Raw genomic sequence first — 24,207 nt, forward strand, 5'->3', positions numbered from 1 at the left:
CCAAAAGGGCATTCACACCATTGGCTATGATGGATCAGTATTGTATTTTCGAGAAGTTCAAATACTGTTTTTCATAATACATTGACAATTTGATATCGAAATTAAGTCCATTGATTTTGTAGCTAAAATAAGTGAGAGTGAACCTTTTGTGGAAAACCTTGAACTAGTATGCAATCGAAAGCATGCGTACAGAATCCATGTGCAGTTATGCATCACTATTTCCCTATCTGGTAATCATCAAAACCTAATGTTGATTGTCCAGTTGTCCAAACGATGATTTCATACATCTACAATGCCACAAGTTCACTAATTAAATTATCAAGGCAAGGAAGGCTACACAATAAGAATCAGAAGCCAGATTGAGTCGAAGGTCCAAACAAATAATGATTAGCGAGCGAGAGTGACATTCATAAATAAATTTAGGTGAAACGGACAAAATGGACAACACATTTGCGAAATGGACAAATCATAAGCCAATTAGAGACGGAAAGAAGTACACATCAATTAGACCGTGGGGGATAGAAATAGAGTGTGGTTGGCCATCGTCTATAGCATAAACTGAGGACATTAGCGCACCTCGACGAAAAAAGGTAGTAATATTGATCAAAGCACCATTAATATAATAATACCATTTAGGGATACATAGATGATAGATCCAATGGTCTAATAAAGTAGAACAAGCATACAAGATGAATTATGGATCAGGGGCGATGGGGGCAGAAGGTGAGGAAATAGTTAGCTTTGGTGCAAGTAGCAATGCTGGTGGGGTCATCATAGGCATAGGAGTAGGCCTTGGGGCATGCGGTCTTGAAGATCTTGGAATAGACGGTGGGCTTGCAGGCCTGTGGGCTTCCATAGGAGCCGGTGCAGCAGTACTTGGGGGAGTTGAAAGCGGAGCAAGCGCTCTTGCAGGCAACCACGCGCTTGTTGTCGCGTGAGCGAACTTGGAGGCCCACGGGGCACATGGTGTTCAGGTCGCTCACGCAGCCCGCGTAGCTGCATTTTCCGGATCCCTTGAATGGGGTGATGGAGATGGGCAGGTTGTAGCCGTCCACCAGGCTCACGTCGTAGAAGTCCTGCTCGTTGCCCAGGGTCAACTCCGCCAGGGTCGCCGGTGGGCTTCCCCCGATGCCGTTGCAGAAGAGGGACCCGCCGCAGTCACCGGTGGCGCAGCGCCCGCGCCCGCCGACGTCGAAGGCGCAGCCGTGGCGGCCCCAGAAGCGCCCGGACCAGAGGGCGGGTAGCTGGAGGGAGTAGGCCCGGTTTGGGGCGAGCTTGAAGCCTCCGCGGGCCAGAACGGGCTTTCCTGCGCTGGGCTGGATCCCGGGCCACACTGGGTGGGGGCACTTGTTGTAGAATATCACTGACGATGATGCTGAAACCTTGAGCACTGTGAAGAGGAAGAAGATGGTGGTGAGAATGGGTCTAAGAGTCGGCATTGTGGTGTTCAACAATGCTAGCTAGGGCTGAGCTCGCCTTTTATAGACGCAATTGGGGGAGGGATAGAATTAAAGATGGTGTTTATTACGTGATTAATAAGGAGTGAATCAAGCAGGTTGAAATGCGGGCTCTGTGCTACACGTACAAACCTTGGGTTCATGAAACCAGACCATATAATCTAATCGACTTTTCTTTTTTAGATCCAGTTAAACAATGATATCAAAGTTTTCAAAATAATTAAACACAAAACTTGAAAAATAATGTGTTAATAAATGATTTATGTTCATATATGGGACATAGTGTGAGACTTCAAATTCAATTTTTTGGTATGTAAATTTTTTCTAGTTAACGACAATTACACATTAGTCTCTAATCTATTCAGTAAAATTAATCTAGTAAATTGAGAGACACTCCTGTCTATGATCAAAGACAAAAAAAATATTCAAGAAAACACGTAATAAAAACATTCTTATATTAAATAAAAAACATTATATTCAAATAAATGTATCTTAGTTACTAATACAATTAAGTTTGTGGAGGAATATCTAAATTTGATTTTCACAACTTTTATGTGTGATTAAGTGCTAGACCAAAAATTAGATCTATAGTCGATAAAAAAAATTAAAACTTATCAAAATACCTCGAACTTTCACTGAAGAATATAAAATCTTAATTAAGATGATTAAAAAAACACACTCTAATTGATAATATAATTGTAAATTAAATTAATTGTCACAATATTATTTTCTCTGTTAAATTTATAGATTTTAGATAGAAATGTAAATATATGACTTTTAAATAGAAAACCCATAAACTTTACATATTAGTTTACATTTTAGTACTCAATTTTTAACAAGAGAACTTTTATGATTTATTCTGTTTTTAATAAATTATGAGTTTTATCATCAAGAATTTTATATTTTTTTTCTCAAATATCATTATTTGGAATTAGTTTATTTTATTTTATTTTATTTTTTGATAGATTTTATTAAATTAAAATATAAATTTGTGTTTCAATTTAAATAATACATTTTTACTATTTTTATTAATTTTAATTTTATGATCAATTTATTTATTTACACTTACTAAAATACTGTAATTTTTTTTATTATTAACACTAAAAATCAGCCTGACAAGTTAGTGTATGAAACTCCATCGACTTGGCCTGAATTTCTTTTGAATTGCAAATTTGTAGGTCTAGTCTAGCCATGCTGGGCCAAAGTGTTGGATCCTAAATAAAAATTAAATAAAAAACATGTTTGATAAACAAAATCTTAAGAATTGTATAATCTTACAAAAAAAGAAGTTAAAATAGTTAATAAGGCTGGCCAAAATAGGCCCATTTTTTTACGAACTCAACTTGATTCACGGTAAATTTTAATTTAGAATTAAAAATAAATAAAGTAAATTGAAAGAATGAAAGTAATAAACAATTAAAAGTATACATGCAAATATATATAAAAAAAAAACAAGAAAGAGAGTCGTTGCTTAATTGCGAAAATAATCTCTGACATGCACATGTAAAGAAAAAAAATATTAAAAATATCTAATTAAAAAATGAGAGAGTAAGAATGTTATTTTCTAAATTATTTATTTTAATTTGTAATATAGAGGCACATAACGATTTAAGTTACCTAAATAATAAAAAGTAAAAAAATATAGTTTTTCAAGAATTGAATGATAATAGAAGTGAGTTCAGACTTGGGTAATAACTGTTAAATAACGAAAATTAGATGGAAACAAATTAGGCGCATATAATTTATGATTGTTCAAATTAATTGTTTGTTTTAATTTTGTGAACTTTATAATTCTATGTAGATTTAAATATTATACATAAAATTTCATTTCAATACTAAGGTGGTTAAAATTAATGTTTAACTTAATTTTGTGGATTTTATAATACTTTAAAAATATAATATATTATTATTGTATAAATTTGATTGACCAATATTGCTTATATAAACAACTTATGTCAATTGTTCTAATAGAAAAAATTAATTAGACAATGTTAAACAATTCATATAAATACTCATGTTGAATATGCTCTTAGTGGACAATGTTTGAAAATAAACACTCGAAAATAGTTTTTTTTAAAGTAGGTACTCAAAGATAGTTAAGAAAAAAAAAAGAGGTATTAATGTGATTATTAATATAAAAAAAAACGAGTGATTAAAATAATTGGTTATGTTATATGAGAAAAAAGATAAATAAAAGAGTAATTATATATGTGCATTTCAACTCGTAAAAAAAATATCAAAATTTTTAATTATGTTAAAATATAAATTTTTTAAATTCTTATTTTTCTTAAGTAAAAAAATTAATAATTTTCAATTAATATTATTTTTTGTTGGAATTTTAATTAATATTCTTGTGATACTGGTTTGTGGGAGTATGCATTCTTTTTTCCTCCTGAACATCAGGGTATTGCTGCCACCTTCTCCAACAGTGAGACGATAATGGTATTGTTTCAAATTTCCACTTCCTACTACATGACTCCCTTGGAAATGATATTGAAAGAATAAATAATGTTATTTTCCACATATTAATATAATATGAATCATATTTTCATAAAAAAAAATATGAATCATATTATTTGTACAGTTTATTTTATTTCATCATAGATCACTTATTTTATTTCATACTATTTTTCCTATGTATCTTTTTTCATATAAAATAATGCACAAACATATTACAGAATTAGAAATTTATAAATTGATATTTAAATATTAAATTATGGAGGACAACACATAAATTATTATAAACTCTAGATATTTGTATTTAATTTTTATAGATAAAAAAATGATATTTAGGTGAAAAAGAAATGTGGCCTTCATTTAGCAGAGAGCAGAGTGAAAATTGTAGCATATGTTTATGTTTATGTTGATGTGTTAGCATCCATTTTTTTATTTTTTTATTTTCTTGCTCTGTGATGCATGCGGACAAAGACAAACCTTTCCTTCCCCACTCTTCTCCTCGGGCCCCGACCATTTCACCAAAAAATGCTTTTCCCATTTCACAACGCACGGCTACATGGAAACATACAAAATTTATTCATTAATATTTATTAACATGAGCGTTATAAGCATTATAAATATATATTTTAATCATTAATGTGATTTTAAGTAAATTATGTATTTCCTTCAATTAGGTGAAAAATTTTCTACTTGCTTTTATAAAGAAAAAAAATCCCATGAAGTAAAATTCCTTTACTTACTTTCATAAAAAAAAATCATTCCCATGTTTAATATTTTAAATGTAATTTCTATTTTAATAAATTTATATATACATATCAATTTATAAAAGGAAACTTAAATTTGTTCAAATTAAAAAAAAAGTATTGTATAATTTATTTAATTGAGAAGATAATAAATAAAAAATGGATAATAATTTGCTTAAAATTAATGTTAGATGATAATTTTGCAAAAAAACAACATAATAATGACTGTTCACTAAATAAATATTTAGAGTGGAAGATACCGTGTTTCAAGAAAAAGATATAAGTCTTACAAACAACAAAATTATCCAAAATCGTAGTTGAATACCAAAGTTTGAAAAGAAATATTTTCAATTTGATAATTTCAATGGTTTTTGATGTTTTAAATGATCCATACATGCAAATATAGATTAAAAAAGGACTCGAGTGTGCTTTTTAATTCTAACTCTTATCTCATTCAATAAATTGTCATATTAATACGCTTGAGTAAAGACGTTATTCAATTTTAAAGTATTCTTCTTAGTGATGCAACAATACTATATTTTATTATATGATAATGATGATATAATCATCCAATTTTATGCATAGTCTTTGTTGAGACGAGCTTAGAGAAAAAAAAATCAAAAAAGATATAGATTTCCAAATTATCCATTGGAAAAAAACAATTCGAATCCATGTAGTTGTTGCATTGGAACTTATCATTAAATCATGTCACATTAGGTCAAAATTGATAAACCACTTTAGTCTTTAATTTAATTTCTTATTGTATTCAATCTTTTATTTTGAATGAAATGAGCATGTTATAAGAAAAAAAAAGTTATATATATTTTTTTTCAAAAGTTTTGTAATTTTGTGCATTCGAACCCAAAAAATAGTTAGAATTAGGATTTTTACAAAAGCGCGTGAGAAAGTGAGCAAATACAGAAACTCTGAGAACCGAGCCTTGTGTCTTGTACGGATCAGATGGGAATGGCACGCCCTCATGCAAGCACGTTCATCCCACTGCCGGTGGAAAAACTTGAAATCAGGTGGGTGTGTACGGCTAGGATTACTCGGGTATGTGTACGTGAATGTGCACCTTAATATTATATTGGAATTGTTGTCGTTTATTTCGAAGAAAGAGCAAGGGAAATTATTTGGTTAAAAAGAAAGAAAAAAACTAAATCTCAATCTTCCTGGATCAATATCAAGTATGTATCACAATTTTCTGTTCCCCCTCTAATTCTCAATACAATAAATAACTTATGATAATATCAAACTAAAAAGTCACCATGGTCAAAGAAAAATGGATTCAAGTTGTCAAGTTTACGCTATTCCGTTTTAAATAACTTTTTTATACTTAACGTTTAGTAACTCTTATAACCTTTAGCCAAGTAGATTATATGTTTTTTTAATGGCTAAATATTATTTTTCATTTTCGAAATTAAAAAAAGCTGTTGAATAGAATGACGAGAAAAAACATAAATAAATAATCATTTTGTTTCTCAATAAATTTATGGATAATACGAAGAAAAAGGCTTCTATAAATGTTGGTTTATGTATCGCGCGTGTGACAAGGTAAACATTTTAAAGCATGGAAAATAATTTATAATTTTATTGTGATATTATTATTAAATAATGGATGAGTTTAATTAAATAATTCATTTTAGGATATTATTATATCCACTTTACCCTCGCACACTTCATCTTTTATAGCAGTAATGCATCTTCTTTTCTTTCAATCATTCAATCTCTTGTTTTGGTCTCCCTTTATTCCTCTTTTGTTCTAGTGTTAGGATTTTTTCATTATCCGAACTCTAAAACGTAGTATGTTTACCCTTTCAATTACTTTTTTTTCTTATTTTATTTTTTTCAACTCACACAACATCATTAATGTCTTTTATTTTATATATGCAAAAAGATATGTCTGAATCTTAAATTTGTCCAAATTATTGTAGTAGAACACCTCTTAGAATCACTCAGATTAAATGACCAAAATCAACTATATATTTTATCCACTTTAATTGCTTTATTATTGTACAATTTTTTCTTTATATAGGATTATTAATTGTCCTAGTGTTTTGCTTGATTTTTCTCAAATGTTTTTTAAACATGGAAAGTACTTTTTAGAAGACAACAGTATTTCAGAAAATACAATTTTGTTTTATTAACATTCTGTGAAATACTTTTCAAAACACATTGCATAAAGTATTTTTCAAACTATTGAAAACAATACATTATTCAAAAAGAACATTCTCAAATTATGATTATGTATCAACGTTTATGGGTATAAAGGGTATATATGATGAAAATTAGAATAAATAAATTAATGGGAGTGCACTTAGCAAAAAAGGGAGTGAATATAACAAAATCCTTCATCTTATTTCATTATTTAAAAAGTTTGGTTATAAAAAATGGTTTTTCTTGGTCGTTAAGAAAATAGTTAACGTAATAAATTTGTTTTCCTTGCATCCATGGAAGAATGGCCCAGTTTGTGGCCCAATCTAAAATGTGTGATTTAGATGCGAGCATATGATTGTGGGTCAGATTCAAGCCCACAAATGAATAATGCAACAATGTCAATCAAACTAGACAGTGTTGACAAATGATAATGTAGCTTTTAAGAACATGATTGTCAATCTTAAAGGAAAAATTTTAGATTGGGCCGGTTAGCTTTATAATTTGTTTTCATTGATAAAATTTACTCATGTTTAAAAATATCTGTATAGTGTACGGAATTTTTGTTAGTCAGATTTTAACTAAAACTCATTATTAGAACTTGTAAGATGTTTTGAACTTAAAATTAGGCTAACATTAATATATGGTATATACTCTGGTCTCAAATATATAATTTATTTTCTTGATTTCAAATATAATTTTTTTTAATTTATTTAATGTTATTATCTCTAAAATATTCTTCATTTACTTAAGAGGTTAGTTTTAATGATTTTTTCTTATTTTTGATATCAAATTTTAATAAAAAGTAAGTTAGAAACAAATTTAATTTTTAATTAAAATTGATGCAATTAAAAATGAATAACTATTTTTTTTGGTAAGTGTTTTTCTTATGAGTTATATTATTCATGTAACATTTTTATAGCTTTTTTACAATGTTGTTTTTCTTTCTCTTGTTTTATCATATCAAGATAGGTCTGAGTTCTAATATTTTAGTTGTGGGGGTAACTACAAAATTTTGTGCACAAAACCCAAAAGGATGAGCCGGAAATTCATTTGAGGGGTACAATCAATGGGGAAAGTCTTGGCTTGCAAACAGCCCCTAAAGTGGATGAATCTGTATAAAAATTACTTGTGCTGCATGCTCTTGCCCTACACTTTTGTCATTATCTAGTTTCTAAACTGACAGTTAAGCTTCTGAACATATTTCTTTCGTTATTGCAAAATAATGTTTTGAACATTACATGTTAGTTACTTACTATACATGTAAAGTTTCATACATAGCTGATTTGGTGTTTACAACCTCGGAAGCAACATTAAAGTTTTCTGATTTATGATATATGTAAAGTTTCATAATGCAAGTTGATTGAGCCAAAATTAATCAAAAGTCAGAATTCAACCTCTCCTTTTAACTCTCCCATCTAGTTCAATTGTAATTTCATTTAGGAACATGTCCAATTCAGTTTTCTCAATCTCAACCATGTCAAGTCACCAATAACTTACTAATCCCCTCAGGCCCCTCAGTACATAACCTTGCTTAATTAAATCTGAGTTACAACCTTTGATCTCCTAGTTGGCAGTTGATGAGATTTACTATTGAATATTGATTAGGGTTCACTGTAAATAAATTTTTCTCCACTTAGAAGATGAGATCAAAGAGCAATATGCTCTCCGAGTAATTCAATAGGTAACGCACGATCCAGCCCATTACCCAATACCCATGCCAGCTTAACAAAAGAGCATGCCTCATAGGGAAAAACAACATGGTTTTATTTCTTTTAAGAAACGAGATTGGGTTTGTTCCAAGCTTATGACATTATGATATAACGTGAAATTTTATGGCCGTAAATATTGTATAGAATTATTGCGGAATTTCATATATATTCAAATTTAAGCCTTAGTTGCATGTAAAAAATCTATACCAATTTAATAGTTGAATATGGACTATACAGTAAGGAAATAAAAAAAAAAAAACTTATTATGTTGCCCCCGAATTAATGATAAAACTATGCACCACACGAGCTTCAACTTATAAATTAATCCGAATGAAAATAAAAAAGAATTGATGATGATTGAATTAATTTTTTGATAAAAAAGAACAAGTTGTGGACGGGAAAAGGAAATGAAAACTAAGTAGATTGATGTGGCTAAATAATTGAATGAAAGAGATGATATTGTAGGAAGAAAAGAAAAGAAAGGGAAATGTATTCTCTCTAGTCCCTATTGTATTGTTGGTTCAGTTTTGTTTTAAAGCGACGGATCCCTGGTTGGCTTGGATTTTAGTTTCTGCAAGTGTGGAGTAGATGCTTGGAAATGACCCCATTTTTACAAGCATCCAGCCACCCGTGATCACTGATCTGTTCAACATATTTTAATCTCACTCACTGACTTTCTTACCAATCTCTCTGCATTCCCCTATCCATAACTTACTTGCTCATTGCTCAATGAATACCAACAAAACACCACCTGCCTGCCCTTTCTCTCAGGATAAAATCTTCCTCCACTTTACTCTACTACTATTGTTTAATTAGTACTCATTGCTCATTCCGCCTGTTGTCCTATGCATGATTGATAAACCTAATGCTATCTATTACTACGCTTTATTCCCTTCAATTAAATCAAGAATGCAAATATATATGGTCCAAACTATGAGACTCTTCTGCATGCATATTGTTTAAATTATATGCATGGTCCCCCCACTCACGGCTTCAATGGCTGCAGAGGGAATATTTTGGCCTTCTTTTTACCCTGGCACCGGTGATGCTTGACGCCTCTTGAGTGACACGTCCTAGTCTTAGCCCTTAAGATTTTTGAAAGATGTGGATCATACCCTAATTTTATAAACCCTACCCTTCTCCAAAGAGCTAGGCAAATGTCACAGGTTTAGCCACACAGATGATTGGTGATGAAACAATGATCGGGACTTATATTGTAGATATTTTTAATTTCTTTATTTCTCTTATATAATACTATTGAAAATTAAAAGGGTACTTTTTATATGTTTCATAAATAAATAAAACGAATAAATTGTATGGTCTTGTGCCAGTCTCGTAAGCAATAAGCCACGTCTTGTACCATTCTTAATTATATTCTGAGTATGCATATAATTAACTAAGTTCAAGATATGTTATTTAGCTTAGATGCTTAACGTTACGAGAGGTTTGGAATATAGATAAATCAATTCAACCAAATCAGGATAACGAGCACTTTCTTTTATATATGAAAAGAAAAATATCCTCACAAGTTGATAAATGGAAAAACTATATGCACTGTTTATTTCATGTCAATTCTCGCATTCAATACATTGTCGTTGTTGAAGTTGAAGGGTACGTGATACGTGGATATTCTCTTCGTAAAACTCAAATTCTACTCTGACTTTAACAGGCTTATTTAATTAGCTAGCTAGAAAAATAATTTAAACACCTTTCAATTGAATTTACGAACGTTACTTTAAATGCACCCGCTCTGTTTCCTTTTGGTGCATTGATGTGATTTCTTTATTGTCATAAATTGGACTACAGAGTTCGCTCCATCAGAACATTGATTGTAATGTATACACTATTTTTTTTTCCAGGTATGCAACAAAAGAACAAAATAATTCTCCAACCCATGCTCATAGTCATAGATACTTCAACATCCTAGTCTGTCACATCTTGTTCCCATTTCAGATACTATGTCTCAAATCAAACCCTCACATCAAATTCCTTATACATTCATTCTTAATTTACATCCTCGATCCCTCCCTACCCCCTACTCTCTTTCCTGTTTCTCCCTTCATATCAGAAGCAACATGCATACATACATATCAAGTTACTCAAACAAGGCATATATATAAACACTAAACTCCTTAGACTTAATTAAATACTGTTTTTGATTCAACCAACATAGTCCAAATGCATTTTAAGGCAAAATACCTCATTCAAATTCAGTGTCCTATTACAGCACCAATTCCTTGAAACATAACATCAATAACAATAAAAACAGTGCTATTTTCTAACAAAATACTATATCTAAACGCAGTCCCATAATTTTACATACACAGCAAGTTTTTTCTTTTTCTAATCAGTTTCAGTTCTTCAATGGAAGGAACTCAAAAAACTGGCTGGGTGCATTCATCGCTGAAACCGAAACCTCTGTCTCTTTTTGCTGGTTGATGTTATCACTGCTTCGATCCGCGTTCCTTGTTGGAAAAAGTTGAAGGGTTTGAGATTCCACAGAATTATCATCCTGGGTGCTGATACTGCTTAAGTGGATAATACCGTTTTCTCTGTTAGGTGAAGTAAAGAAGCTGAGATCATGAGTCTTAATGAGCTTTGGGTCCATTAGTCTTGCTGTTACTGTGGTTGCGGTGGCCATGCTAGTAGTAGAGGTAATAGGAGATGTGTTTATGAGGTGGGGTGAAACTGTAGGAGGGGGAGGACAAGATAACTGCATCATATGCCACGTGGCATTCCTCTCCATAAAGTTTCTTCTATGTTGTAACTCTCCTTCATCGAATTGGAGCCATCCATCTGTTCTACACTCTGCAATCGCTGCTTTTGCTGCCCTTTGTATTGAAACAGATTCCTGTAGATTTTAAATGTAGGCATGCAGTGCAAAACAAACTCATGAAAACCTCAACATGTGTGTGGTAAAAAAACCAAAGAGCAAAGGTCAAAAAGTTATCGGACAGGCAGCACAGATTTCAAATGGGCATGCACTCCTACTTGGTAGTATTTTCAAATAAAGTTGCATGGTCTATGAGAAGTCAAATTAAAGCAGGGTGAGAGTTGTCTTTTCCATCATGAATATGGGTGCTCAATTCCATATGGAGTGTCCAAAAGCTACTGGCCTAAATGACATGAATAAGCACAGGCCCCAAAAGCCCAGCTAAGTTTCATAACAGCAGCCCCGACAGAAAGGAAGGAATGCAGCTTTTAGGCCCTTTTCATTTCCCAACAAACAAAGCTTTTCTTAGGGTCCTTTCCCTAGCTAAAGCTAGGGAGTGCATATCTTTCTATAACGTTTCCAATATCAACTTCATTCTCTAGTAATCATATGCCAATAATTAATTAAATCACTGCTTAATGGACCCTTAGAGACTTTTGGCGATTAAGCAGTGAAAACCCAATCCCAAGTTGAGAAAAAGGAAAAAAAAAGGGGGGGCTGGTTAATTAGTCCATGAACAAGGACAAAGACAAAGGAGGATGTAGAATAATAGACCTCTGCAAGAGTACTGCAGTTTGTAGAGGGTGCCCAGTTCTTGGTCTGATCAACTTCAAACACTGTCCTACTTGCGCCTGTAGACAAAAAGAAAAACAAAAAAGAATATAACTTTACATCTCAAGCAACAATCCGAATGAGAAAAGGAAAGCAATAACACATGTAATAACAAACAAAACTCAATTGGAAAAAATGAAAAGAAACAAAAGAAGCCATCAGCCATGCATTGCATAACAAGGCTCTTGTTATTTGTCTCTTTCTTGCAAAAAAACAAGTATGGAGGTAATTATGTTGTGTGGTTTTTACCTAAGTCTTTCTTTTCAAGAGTACTATCAAAGTCACGGGTGTGATGACCCTCAGCAGCTGACTCCATTTGACGGCGGCGTTTCTGTCTTTCTCTTGCTTTGTGATTCTGAAACCAATAGAAAACATTCTTCCCTTCAATTTTTCCAAACCTCCTAAGCTGTGCCGTGATTTGTTGGATTTGCTCCGCAGATGGTGTTCTTGTCCCTCTTCTATACAATTCCTCCAATGCTCTCAGTTGCTCCGGGGTTGGATTCCACCTTGAACTCACCACTACTGGTGGAGGGTTGAACTCCCTCTTTCCCTGATCTGCCACTGATGCTAATAAAACAATAAACTAACTTTGATACATGTACATATATACACACACCATGTTTCTTTCACATGCATAGAGACTATTGACAAGCATATGCAAAATTAATTGCAAACACAACCAGAGAAATAGAGAAGGTAAAGAAAAAGTTTGGTGGGGGGGAGTAAAATAAAAAGTGCATACCCAGATTGTGATATTGTGAAAAGAAATTGTTGCCATGATGAATGCGGCTCAAGCATGGAGAGTTTGTGTTTGAAGTGTTGTTAGGAGATGTCACTGGCCTTGGCATGAGAGGCCTGAGTTTCCTCCCATTGAATCCATAATCAGCCATGTTGAACTCGCCTCCTTCATTGTAACCAACCATCCACATTGCTGCTGGCTTCTTATTGACTTACTGAAGACCAAAAGCTAGCTAGGGTTTGGGGCAATGTAGATGGAAAAGGCTAATAAGCAGAAGAATGAAGGTAGTAGCTATATATAGTATCTAAAAACAAGGCGGTGCAATAATTAGGGGGAATGGAAAGGAAAAGTGGGAGTGGTTTGATGGGTTTGTGTTTGGTTGCTGCTTTGGAAATGGAAATTGAAATGGTGGAGTGGAAGAATGGGAGTTGAAGTTGAGAATATATATAAAAAGGGTAGTGAGTGATGTGAAGGTTTCCCGTGGCCTAGAAAATGGTAATACCTAGCTAGTTGAAATGAAAAGTAGAGAAGGCTTATATATGGACGGTAAGAAAGAAGTACCGAAGGGTGAAGTAGAGCCCATTGTTACTTGAAAGTGAGTAGTTAGTTGAAGCTGAAACTAGTGAGTGAGTCTGAGACATTCAGAGATGGGGATTGATCACTCTCTCACTAGTAGCAAGCAAAGCATATGGGGGAGAGAAAATGAATGAGAGAAAGCTAAGGGGTGTTGGTTTAATATGGGACAAAGTGAGGTTGACTAGGAAGGGTATTTAGAGAGAGAGAGAGAGAGAGAGAAAGGACAAAGGCAAAAAAGAAAAGCAAAGAGAAGGGAGTCAGTGAGAAAGAGGAGGAAGCGTGGAATTCTGGGAGATTTTTGGGAGTAGCGAATGAAAAACGACGTGACGATCATGAGGGTTATCATGAGCCTCATCACCCCTTCTCTCTCATTTATTGTTCCCTTCACGTCTCGTGCCTTTCACACTAATTCTCAATCCGAACTGCCCCTCTCTCCCTCTCTGCGCACTCCTTAACCTTTTCTTTCTTTGTCTAATATGCTGTCCGTGCTCTCTCTCTCTCTCTTCCCCCCATCTTCTGTACGTACGGATTCAATTTCAATTTTATTTCACCACATTATATGTACATTTTTTATATTATATTCTCTTTCCCAATAATATATATACTTTTAGCTAGGGGGCATGACATACATAAGTTGTTTTGTTTAAGTAATTTTTCTGGTAACTAGCTGGCTAGCTAAAAATTAAAATCACCCAGAGATGGATGATAAATTTAGTTACACCTTTGATTGAGGTGGGTGGAGTAGCAAATTAGACCCTAAAATTACTGCATGCATGTAATGTTACCCATTTGGAATCTTCTTTGCATGGTCCAGATCTATTTATTAGATTAAATTGATGGTGGGGGGTTTGTCCTGTTGTAATAAGCAAATCTGTCCATGTCCTCTCTTTCTCTCTCTGTTTGCCTCTTAGGTATAACTCTTTGGTCATTATGAAGGAATGACTCAATTCTCGAGTTAGTGAGCAACACTGTCACGGCTGATATAGAATTTGAAAGCTATAATTGATTAATTATTTCTAGCTTTTCGTTGGATGGAGGGCCTACATCCTGCAAATTCTGAATCCCTACTATTTGTATGTCTGTTGTTTATGAGATGTGCATGCAAAATATGTAATGAGAGAGTACCATGCAAACTACAGCACAATATATATGTATCCATATCCACTATCTACTGTGATTCTGTATTGTTGTGCATTTCCCTACTACTGCACTGCCAATAAAAGCCCTAATCAGTTGTCATTTCTGGCTAGGGAAAACCACACCACCACCTAGCTAGTCAATGTAGTATTGGTATTGCTAGCTAGGGTGGCCCCCTAAACCCTTCTTCACCCGCATATGCAATTAGTCAATGGCGTAACCTTGTGTATGCATGGGAATGTTTTCTTCTCCAAGGCCAGTCGTCGTTTAGTATGTTTAAACAATAATAAAACAAACCCCATAACTAACATACCATCAATCAACCCAACTTGTCAAGTCATATTTAATGTAATGTATTCTTTTTTTATATTATTTTGGGCATATATGCTCTAGATATATAGATAACGGAATATACACAAGCATAATGTTACCCGTGAATCTTCATGATTCACACACATAGCTTGGAACCTACTCGTCTTAGAGTATGCCAAGTTTCAAACATGTGCAGGATTAATTCTTGCTTCAGTTGTGCACTATTGTTTTCCCCCGGTTCTTCAATTCCAATCTGCATATCGTGCAGTTTGTTTAAGATTTAAAACAAATAACGATTAATTGTTTTGGTACATGTGTCAGGAAAAGATAGAAAGGTTTCAGTGAATAAAGGTGAAAGACAAAACAAGTCTGTTTTTTACCATATCTATATGAACTTGGAAGCATGAAATGATGTGGAGTTAACATAAACAACTTTTAATTCTTCAATAATTAGATCAAAGATGATGCCATTTAGTTTCTTAGAGTCTTGCATTGGTGTCCCTTTTTTTAGATTTATTCAATGATATTTTAATCAGTGTGCTTCTTCTTTTTTTGAGAGACCAGCATGTATTATTCATGAGAAGCAATGACTGACAAATTTTCCATGATTCCGAGTATTTAACAACAGTTCATGTTTAAAACTTGAATTTGAAATTATTAATTAAATTGAAATAATTTTTTTTTCAGTCATCTGCCCCATGTTATGCTATAATTAGTGTGGTACTTAAAATATATGTATATTATGTAATTTTTATGTGTCAGTTTGTTACAAATTAAATAAAGTTTTTCTGATACAAAATAATTTAGTGATTTTTATAGATTAAAAAAACAAAAGTTAATTTACGTTTATTTATAATATTAAGAATAACTTTTGTTTTTTTTGGTGTTAGAATATGACTTTTGTTTAAAAGAAGGAGTTGATTTTATAAGAAACTATTTAAAATAATTTTTTATTTTAATAAGATTTTATATTATATGCAGCTTCTCATTTTTTTATTTTTTATTTGAAACAGAGACATTAGAAAACTTAAAAAGTGATCATTTTGAAAAAAACAATTTTTTTAAAAAAAACCCTGAAACGAAGAGAGATCTATATATATTACCATTATATTTTAGTACTTATTAATAACACATAGTACATGTACAGGTCATAATTTCATTAGCAAACTAAAAAGCTACACCAAATTCCTATGAAACTTAGGAACACCAAACAATCACCTAAGCCAATGGAAATTTGAGATTACATTGTTGTGTACACGTCTACATATACACGCGTTGGCTTCATTGTTTTCACAAAAATTCAGGTGACACTGGTCTTAGTCTAACTCAAGAATTTCTCTATTTCCCAAGAGTATAATAACTCTGTCAATCTTGCAAAGACAAAACATGATGAAAGCAATCACACCGGAAGGGACAAGAGATCAGAAGGACAGCTATAGCTTTTCCCCCATAAAGGAAAAAGGACTGTAAAAAATAAAAATATTCATGACTAAATTGAAGCTATTTTTCTTTTTCAATCGAGTACACTCCCAAATTTCCATCCCCATCGCCATAGAATAATTTCTATTCCCCTCGGACCATATATATATATATATATATATATATATATATATCGCAATTATGAGTGTTCGAAGTTTATCCATCGCAACATGTGGTATTTGAGTTTAACACAGAATTCAACATCTTCGATCTGTATAATATGGCATTTGAAATTAAGTTTAATTGCCCTTTTTTCTATTTAATTTAATTTCCCCTTTTTTATTTAATTTAAACTCATAGCAACAAGCTAAGTGTGTGTTTGGATTATCCTCTGGAGATGAGAAAACAAACCTTTACACTCATCTCGGCAGAAAATAAATAATATCCATTCGATGAGTAAAGCTTTGTTCATGCATGTTGGGTACAATTTTTTTATAAACACAGCCTATATGTGGTAAGATATTAGTTAGTTTTGGTTTTAGTTTAAGTTTGTAAATTTATAATTTATTGTCTCTCATTTTTAATTTATTCTTACATCTTGTTAGCATTCTTCTTTAGTTTTCTTATTTTAAAAACCCTTGAAGTTTTTTTTATCACTAGTATTCTCAATCTCACCAAATATCAAAATTTCAAATATAAGTTTATTTACCTCTTAATAGAAGTATTTAAAATAAGTGTAAATTTAAAAAAAAATCATTTTTTGGATGATAAATTATTTAAATTAAATAAATTAAAGTATGGAAATGATAATTATTTAAAAATATAGAGTAACTAAATTTTAGGGTTTTTTTTTTCGCTGAAGGTTACCAAATTTTAGGTTCTGATTAAATATGTTTTTTTATATGTTCTAGTCATCTGAATTGATTTAACAGCTAGTTTTATCAAATATTTTCAATGAGTTGATTAACTTATCAAACTTTCATCTTAACTATATATTTGCCTAACACAATTATAAATTTGAATGTGTTTTTTTCTAGAGGAATAAATTTGAATGTGTTGATGTGGCCGTAAACTAATATTGAGTTCTAACTTCTTTTTTTACTGGAAACATTGAGTTCTAACTTCTAATCATTAGTGTAGTATTTCAATAAGTAATTATAAAACGCTAATAATTAATTCATGTACTGCGATAATACAAGAGTAGAAGCCGAAGACTAATAATAAATCTACTTCATACAAAAAATAATACTTAAGGTTATATTTTGTAAGATATTTCGTTAGTTAATTTTTAGTTTTTTTTATTAAATCAAAATTTTATTTATTTCTTTAATAAATCAGTTTTTTATATAATTTTAAATGTTTTGAGAGGTTACTTAAAATAATATTTTTAAATATTAGTTTCTAACTTTTTATATTTATTCCATATTTATCCTTTGATATTTATTATATATTTTTTAATCTTTAATTTCTATATAAGATAGAAAGTTATTATATTTTTTTTCTTGTTCCAGTAATAAGGTAGGATTTTATTATTTTAAATTTTTTTATACATAAAATAGGCTTTTCTCATTTTTATCTTTTTATGATAGACAATAAGTTTATTTTATTTCATTATTATTATTTAATATTTTCATATTACACTATTTATTTTAATCATTATTATATTTACAATATTTATTTTATTATTTTAGCTTATACTTTAAGATATTAATATATTTAGATTATAGTCTTATTTTTTAATATTTTAATACTAACTATTACGCTACTCACGTTGCTTTTCTGACCTTTTGTGATGTCTAGTTGAGAGCAGGGGCGAATGAAGAGTGTATGGAAGGGATGTTGAATTTTTTTATTTTTTTTACATAATTATTTAGATATTTAACTTTTAATAAAAAAATAAGTTTAAAAAATATTTTATTATTAATTTTGTGAATAAAATTAAAAATATGATTTACTATTAATTTTTTTCAAAACAAATATCAACTCAAAAACTTATTTTTCTTACATATTTTTCTTTATTATAATTTTTTTAATATTTTATTTTTTCTATTTTTCTTATATATACACAAAAGGTTGTAAGAAAGAGGGTGAGGGGGGCCAAAGCTCCTGTTTGTCACTCTAGATTCGTCTTTGCATATATTATTTTTACCCTATTTCGATATAATATAAAATTATTAGTAAAAAACACAATATGTAACAAATAAAACAATTGAAAGTAAAAAGCATTTAAAGTTAATTAAAATTATAAATATCCCAAAATATATTTTTATCAATAATATTAAATTAAATTATATGTAAAAATATCACATAAACATGTGTTTTTCTGTCATTTTATAATTTTTTCCACTTTAATAGATAATTTAGTGAACATTTATAATTTAATAAGTTAATTTTTTAGTTTTCAATTATTATCTATTAATTATCTTTTCAGTTTTTAACTAGTTTTGTCAAAAAATCTAAATCTTATCTTATATTATAAATATAAAATATGAATCTTTATTTTTGAATAATAATATTTTTAATAGTTTTTTTTAATAAAATCATTTTTAGAAGCTATTTTCACTATCACTTATGTTTTATTCTAATTTTATATATTAAATGCTTAGTTATATTTTTTAATTTGGCATTCCTTTTAAAAATATTTTAAATTTTAATCAAAGTTAACTAAATTTTGTGAATCACCGATCTCTTTCAGTGTATTCTTTTTTAATTTTAATTTTAATTTGAATATTTTTTTTAAAAATATTAATAATTAAAAGTACCCTTGTATTCTCACCCTAGCCTTGTAAAAGTCTTACCTACCATAACCCATAATTCCACCCTATTTGGACCTTAATCCAAATGGATATTCACCAAAGAAAAATATTATTTATTAAATGGCCCAACTATACCATATATACTTATGAATACTTATATACTTATTTTTAGATTTTTTTAAAGTAAATTTATAAATTTGGTGTTTTTATTTGTCTCATATTTGATTTTGGTTTCCTTATATTAATTTAGTCTCTCAATTTTTTAGAATCTAGTTATTTCAGTCATCAATCTCACACATTACACATTGATTGTTATTTATCAACATTGACCACCACATGTTGTATCGCTTGTCCTGCGTTTATTTGACTTTAATTTCATGCACCTAATTAATATCAACTTCCAATAAGAGTACGATAATAAGTGACCGAGTATGCATTCAATTTTTTAGGACAGAGATTAAAATAAAGGAATTATAAAAATTGAAAGACTAAATTCGTGAATTAAATTACAGGAGGATTAAAATTAAATTCTAAAATAAATAAAATGATCAAATTTATAATTTTACCCTTTTTTTAAAGTTAGATGATATAATTTTATTTATTGTTCTATTTTCAATAATTATTTTAAAACTAAAATGGCATTTTTCATATTAATGGTTTGTTAAAAAAACAAATTATATATTTTTTTTCTAATGAAAATGTAAATATGAGTATAAATTTATAGCACCCATAAATATAATCGCAAACAATAGAACCGGTATCTTGGTAGGTATAGATCTGGTTATGGATTAATTAGTTTATAAAATATGAATACTTTCTAAGGACGGGTGTTTTAAACAACATGTAACATATTAAATTGAAATTTTATCATTCTTACTATTAACCTTGTAATTAATGGGCTGTACTGTATGGAACATAACAATAGAATGGTTAATGGTGTGGCTGTGGCTGTGGCACCAAAGTTGTTAGTGATGTGCAGAATCAGAATCTACAAGTTTCATGGATTTATCAGAATCCTTGTTCCTTCTCCTTCCACCAGAGCCATGCATTCCCTTAATCAAAGCAAACCCATGAAGAAAGCCGAGAAATTGAAACTGAAGGATGAGCCGAGAGAGTATATGAGGAACGTAATTGGGAAAATTTACAACATGCTAAAGTATTCAAGCTGGGAAAGCGCTGAGCAAGATCTCAATAATCTGTCTATGAAGTGGGACTCTTACACGGTGAACCAGGTTCTCAAGTCCCACCCTCCAATGGAGAAAGCCTGGTTGTTCTTCAACTGGGTCTCTTCCCTCAGAGGCTTCAAGCACGACCACTATACTTACACTACCATGCTTGATATTTTCGGAGAAGCTGGCAGAGTCTCTTCCATGAAGCACCTTTTCCAGCAGATGCAGGAGAAGGGGATCAAGCTTGATTCTGTTACCTACACTTCCATGATGCATTGGCTTTCCAGTTCCGGTAACTTCGATGAGGCTATGCAAATGTGGGACCAAATGAAATCCAAGGGCTTTCACCCCACCGTTGTCTCTTACACCGCTTATATCAAGATTCTCTTTCACAATCAAAGAGTCAAAGAGGCCACTCGTGCTTACAAGGAGATGATTAGCTCCCGTGTTGCTCCAAATTGCCACACTTACACCGTTCTAATGGACTATCTTATTGGGTCTGGTTAGTCTGCCTTCAACCTGTTTGTTATATGGTCTAGTAGGGCTTTCAGGAATTGTGCTTGTTAAAAATCATATTTCGTGCCCCATTGCCCGGAGGCTCTTCGCTATGTGAAGACTGCGTACAACATCCCTCCCCCATACCTTGTTAAAAATCATATAAAAGTAAAATAATTTGATAATAATAATTATTGATTTTTTTATAAAAATTACATTGTCAACCAATTAAAAATAATTTTAAATATTACTTTTGAAGTAATTATTACAAAAATCAACTATTTTATCATCCACATAACTCATGATTGGATGTTAGTATGAAAATTAGTTCATTTTAATTAAATTCTTTACTTTTCCCGTGGGTGGTGCTTTTATAATGTGAGTTTGGATTTAACTCAACTCCAAAATTTAGCTCGTAGGAAGAGGGTTGTCTCCCATTTATATACTTTATATTGGCCTTATCTCTAGCCAATGTAAGACTTGGGTTTTTCCTAATAGTTGCCACCGTTTTATTTTATTGCTAAATGAACTTAAACTGCAGCTGAACTTGTCATGACTGTTTGCTTTAGAGTTTGATAGAAGGATTAGTTTACTGGCAGAGAGCTCAAGCTTAAGTGGCCTATTAACATTCGCCTTCATTTATCAATTCCCCATCAGGACTTATTTTGAACTGTATAATCTCAGATTCTCAGTCTTAATGAAAAGATTTGAATTATGTGTTTACTTTGGTTGCATCATTTATATAGTAAAAGACATGTTACTTGACTTTACGAAATTCTGCATATCAGAATGATAGCTTCTATGCAGTGCACTTTTAGCACAATTTCATTTAGGAACTTTTCCTGACTTGTACTGTCTTTTGTTTATTATGAAGTTGAAGGCGGCAATGGTTATTTTTGTTTTTGTGTATATTAGGACAATACAAAGAGGCCCTGGAGATTTTTGAAAAGATGCAAGAGGCTGGGGCGCAACCTGATAAAGCTGCATGCAATATTTTGATTGAGAGGTGTTCTAAAGTTGGTGGGACTGAGTTCATGACCCATATCCTTCAGTACATGAAAGAAAACCGTCTAGTTCTTCGCTACCCTGTTTTTGTTAAAGCATTGGAAGCTTTAAAAATTGCTGGTGAGAGTGATACCCTTCTAAGGCAAGTCAATCCACAATTTTATATGGATTGTATCATAAGAAAGAAAGCAAGTAATACTATCACGGTTGCTGCAGATTGTCCTACTAATATAGATAAAGAACTTCTATTTGTTCTCTTGAAAAATAGAAATGTTGTTGCTATTGACCATTTACTTACAGGGATGATGGATAAGAAAATATCTTTAGATCATAAGGTTGTCTCAACCATTATTGAGGTAAATTGTAGTCATTGCCGACCTGAAGGTGCTTTGTTGGCTTTCAAGTACAGTGTTACAATGGGAATAAGTATCGAGAGAACAGGATATCTTTCCTTAATAGGCTTGTTGATCAGATCAAATATGTTTTCAAAGCTGGCGGAAATTGTTGAGAAAATGACTAGAGCTGGGCATTCTCTTGGAATCTATCTGGCTTCACTTTTGATCTTTAGGCTTGGTTGTGCTAGGAAGCACACTTTGGCCATGAAGATTTTCAACTTATTACCTGATAACCATAAGTGCAGTGCTACCTATACTGCTTTAATTAGTGTTTACTTCTCTGTTAGAAGAGTTAACGAGGCACTTGAGATATACAAAATCATGTGCAGCAAAGGATTTTGTCCTGTGTTAGGTACTTATGATGTACTAATAGCTGGTTTGGAAAGAAATGGTAAATACGCTGAAGCAGAACATTATAGGAAAGCAAAGAAGAGGAAGAGCTTACGTGCCAATAGTGGTTCTCAGGAAAGTGTTTGCATAGAGGGGAAGATATGCAATCTTCTGTTTTCTGTTGATGTAGTACTTTGATTTTGGAACTCTGGGAGTTTTCATATTTTATTCAAGCTGAGGGCATGCTTGAATAGTGAGTGGGGGTAAGCTGGCTGCAGCATGGCACTTGCTGCATATCTATCTATAAATAAACAGATATTTTGATCCAAGATGCCGTTAATTAGAGATGCCAACAAGGTCTAACTCTCATGTGTCATCCTGTAGACAATGCTACCAGTGTGGAATGGATGAACTCCAGCGTTCTTAAGGCAACCATATGATGCACAAAACAAGTTTTAACTTTGCCAAGTGTGTTCACATGCAGATGGTCATGATTTTGTTGTCCTAGTAAAAGACGGACAGGATGGGTGATTGATAGAATCTGGGATGGCAGCTATATACACCTACTGAAATGTCCCTATATTAAGCATGATTGCTTTGCAAGTTATCTCTTTCCCTTCTTAAGTATCTCCGGTGATTTGTAGACGAAGTCTAATTTATATTTATATTGTATATAAAAGGAATTGTTTAATATTTTTGTCACAACTTTTATCTCTTTTCCTTCTTAAGCATCAATTTTTATAACATTTTATAATTTAAGTAAGAACAATTTAAAAATATTAAAAGCAATAAAATTGATGTTCATAACATAATAAAAATTAAAAATAAAGTATAAAATTAAATGATATATAATTACCTTATTTATTCAAAATAATAAATATATTACTTAATTAAATTATATACCTAAAATAAATTATTAGATTAATTTAAAATGATTTTCATTACGTTAATTATCTTAATTAATATTTCTTGTTTTGTTAGCTATGTCAGTACTAAACTAACTAGAATTAATGATAAGGACTAAAATAAAATACTAAGAAAATGTAAGAGATTTAAAACAAAAATAAAACTAAAAAACATTGTATTTACAAAAAGTTAAAATCTTATTTATTGTGTTGCTTGTTTGCAAATTATAGTTGAGAGACGGGCAGAAGCTTGAAGTATGCTACTTTCTATTCCATGAAAACAAATTAAGCCAGGTATTTTTAAATAAGCTGTAACACTTTAGCTAGCATAACTAATCCAACCAAGAAATCAAAGGGAAAAAATTGCATTAGTCTTTGGACTTGGAGCAGTAACCGTAGACCGTAGCAGTAGCAGCATCTCCAATATCCATTTCTAGATGGGTTGATGCTAATAAGGGGTAGCAACATTTATTGCAAGAATATTCATCGCTGAACAGAACTTGCCGGCCTTAGCATACGCATCAGAGTGTAGTGTATTTTATTATTTTGGTCTCATGACTTTTATTTTAAACCCTCTCCCTTTTAGTTAATAAAAAAGTCATTTAGCTAGGTCTCCCAAATGGCATTATCCTTGTTATTGTAAAAAAAGATGCTCATGTTATATTAAGAAAACCAATACTGAAAAGAGTGAGTCCCAAGTTCTAACTTACTATATGGTGGCTTTCAAGTATCTGATATCCGTTTGTATGTATATATGTCATTATTCGTCTAATAATAGACCAAGTTGATCAGATCAGAGCAACATTTGTGAAGCCGGCGATGTTTCAAGTTGCAGCTTACAAATGGCATTCAAGCCACGTAATTATGTCCATTTACACTTCACTATAAATAAATGTGACTAA

At 31.4% G+C, this 24,207-nt stretch overlaps 3 protein-coding genes across 5 annotated transcripts; 1 reads left to right on the forward strand and 2 right to left on the reverse strand.

Moving 5' to 3' along the window:
• Positions 1–458: 458 nt before the first annotated feature.
• Positions 459–1,569, reverse strand: LOC114413732 (thaumatin-like protein). Its single transcript, XM_028378266.1, has one exon. The coding sequence runs from the start codon at positions 1,437–1,439 to the stop codon at positions 702–704; it is 738 nt and encodes a 245-aa protein (XP_028234067.1). The 5' UTR covers positions 1,440–1,569; the 3' UTR covers positions 459–701.
• Positions 1,570–10,626: 9,057 nt separating this feature from the next.
• LOC114413730 (WUSCHEL-related homeobox 1-like) lies at positions 10,627–13,799 on the reverse strand. Of its 3 annotated transcripts, none has more exons than XM_028378265.1 (4): positions 12,810–13,799; positions 12,317–12,622; positions 12,011–12,087; positions 10,627–11,374 (listed from the first exon to the last, which is right to left on the reverse strand). In XM_028378265.1, the coding sequence occupies exons 1-4, from the start codon at positions 12,994–12,996 to the stop codon at positions 10,877–10,879; spliced, it is 1,068 nt and encodes a 355-aa protein (XP_028234066.1). In that variant the 5' UTR covers positions 12,997–13,799; the 3' UTR covers positions 10,627–10,876. The 3 variants fall into 3 exon arrangements, with proteins under 3 accessions (XP_028234066.1, XP_028234065.1, XP_028234064.1); XM_028378264.1 differs by having other exon boundaries at positions 12,317–12,628; XM_028378263.1 differs by having other exon boundaries at positions 12,317–12,634; positions 12,810–13,797.
• A 6,055-nt stretch (positions 13,800–19,854) lies between these two features.
• Positions 19,855–23,105, forward strand: LOC114413733 (pentatricopeptide repeat-containing protein At2g01390-like). Its single transcript, XM_028378267.1, has 2 exons — positions 19,855–20,677; positions 21,586–23,105. The coding sequence occupies exons 1-2, from the start codon at positions 19,915–19,917 to the stop codon at positions 22,596–22,598; spliced, it is 1,776 nt and encodes a 591-aa protein (XP_028234068.1). The 5' UTR covers positions 19,855–19,914; the 3' UTR covers positions 22,599–23,105.
• The last annotated feature ends 1,102 nt before the right edge of the window (positions 23,106–24,207 follow it).

This window comes from Glycine soja, chromosome 5 (assembly GCF_004193775.1).
Source record: "Glycine soja cultivar W05 chromosome 5, ASM419377v2, whole genome shotgun sequence".
Taxonomy (NCBI): domain Eukaryota; kingdom Viridiplantae; phylum Streptophyta; class Magnoliopsida; order Fabales; family Fabaceae; genus Glycine; species Glycine soja.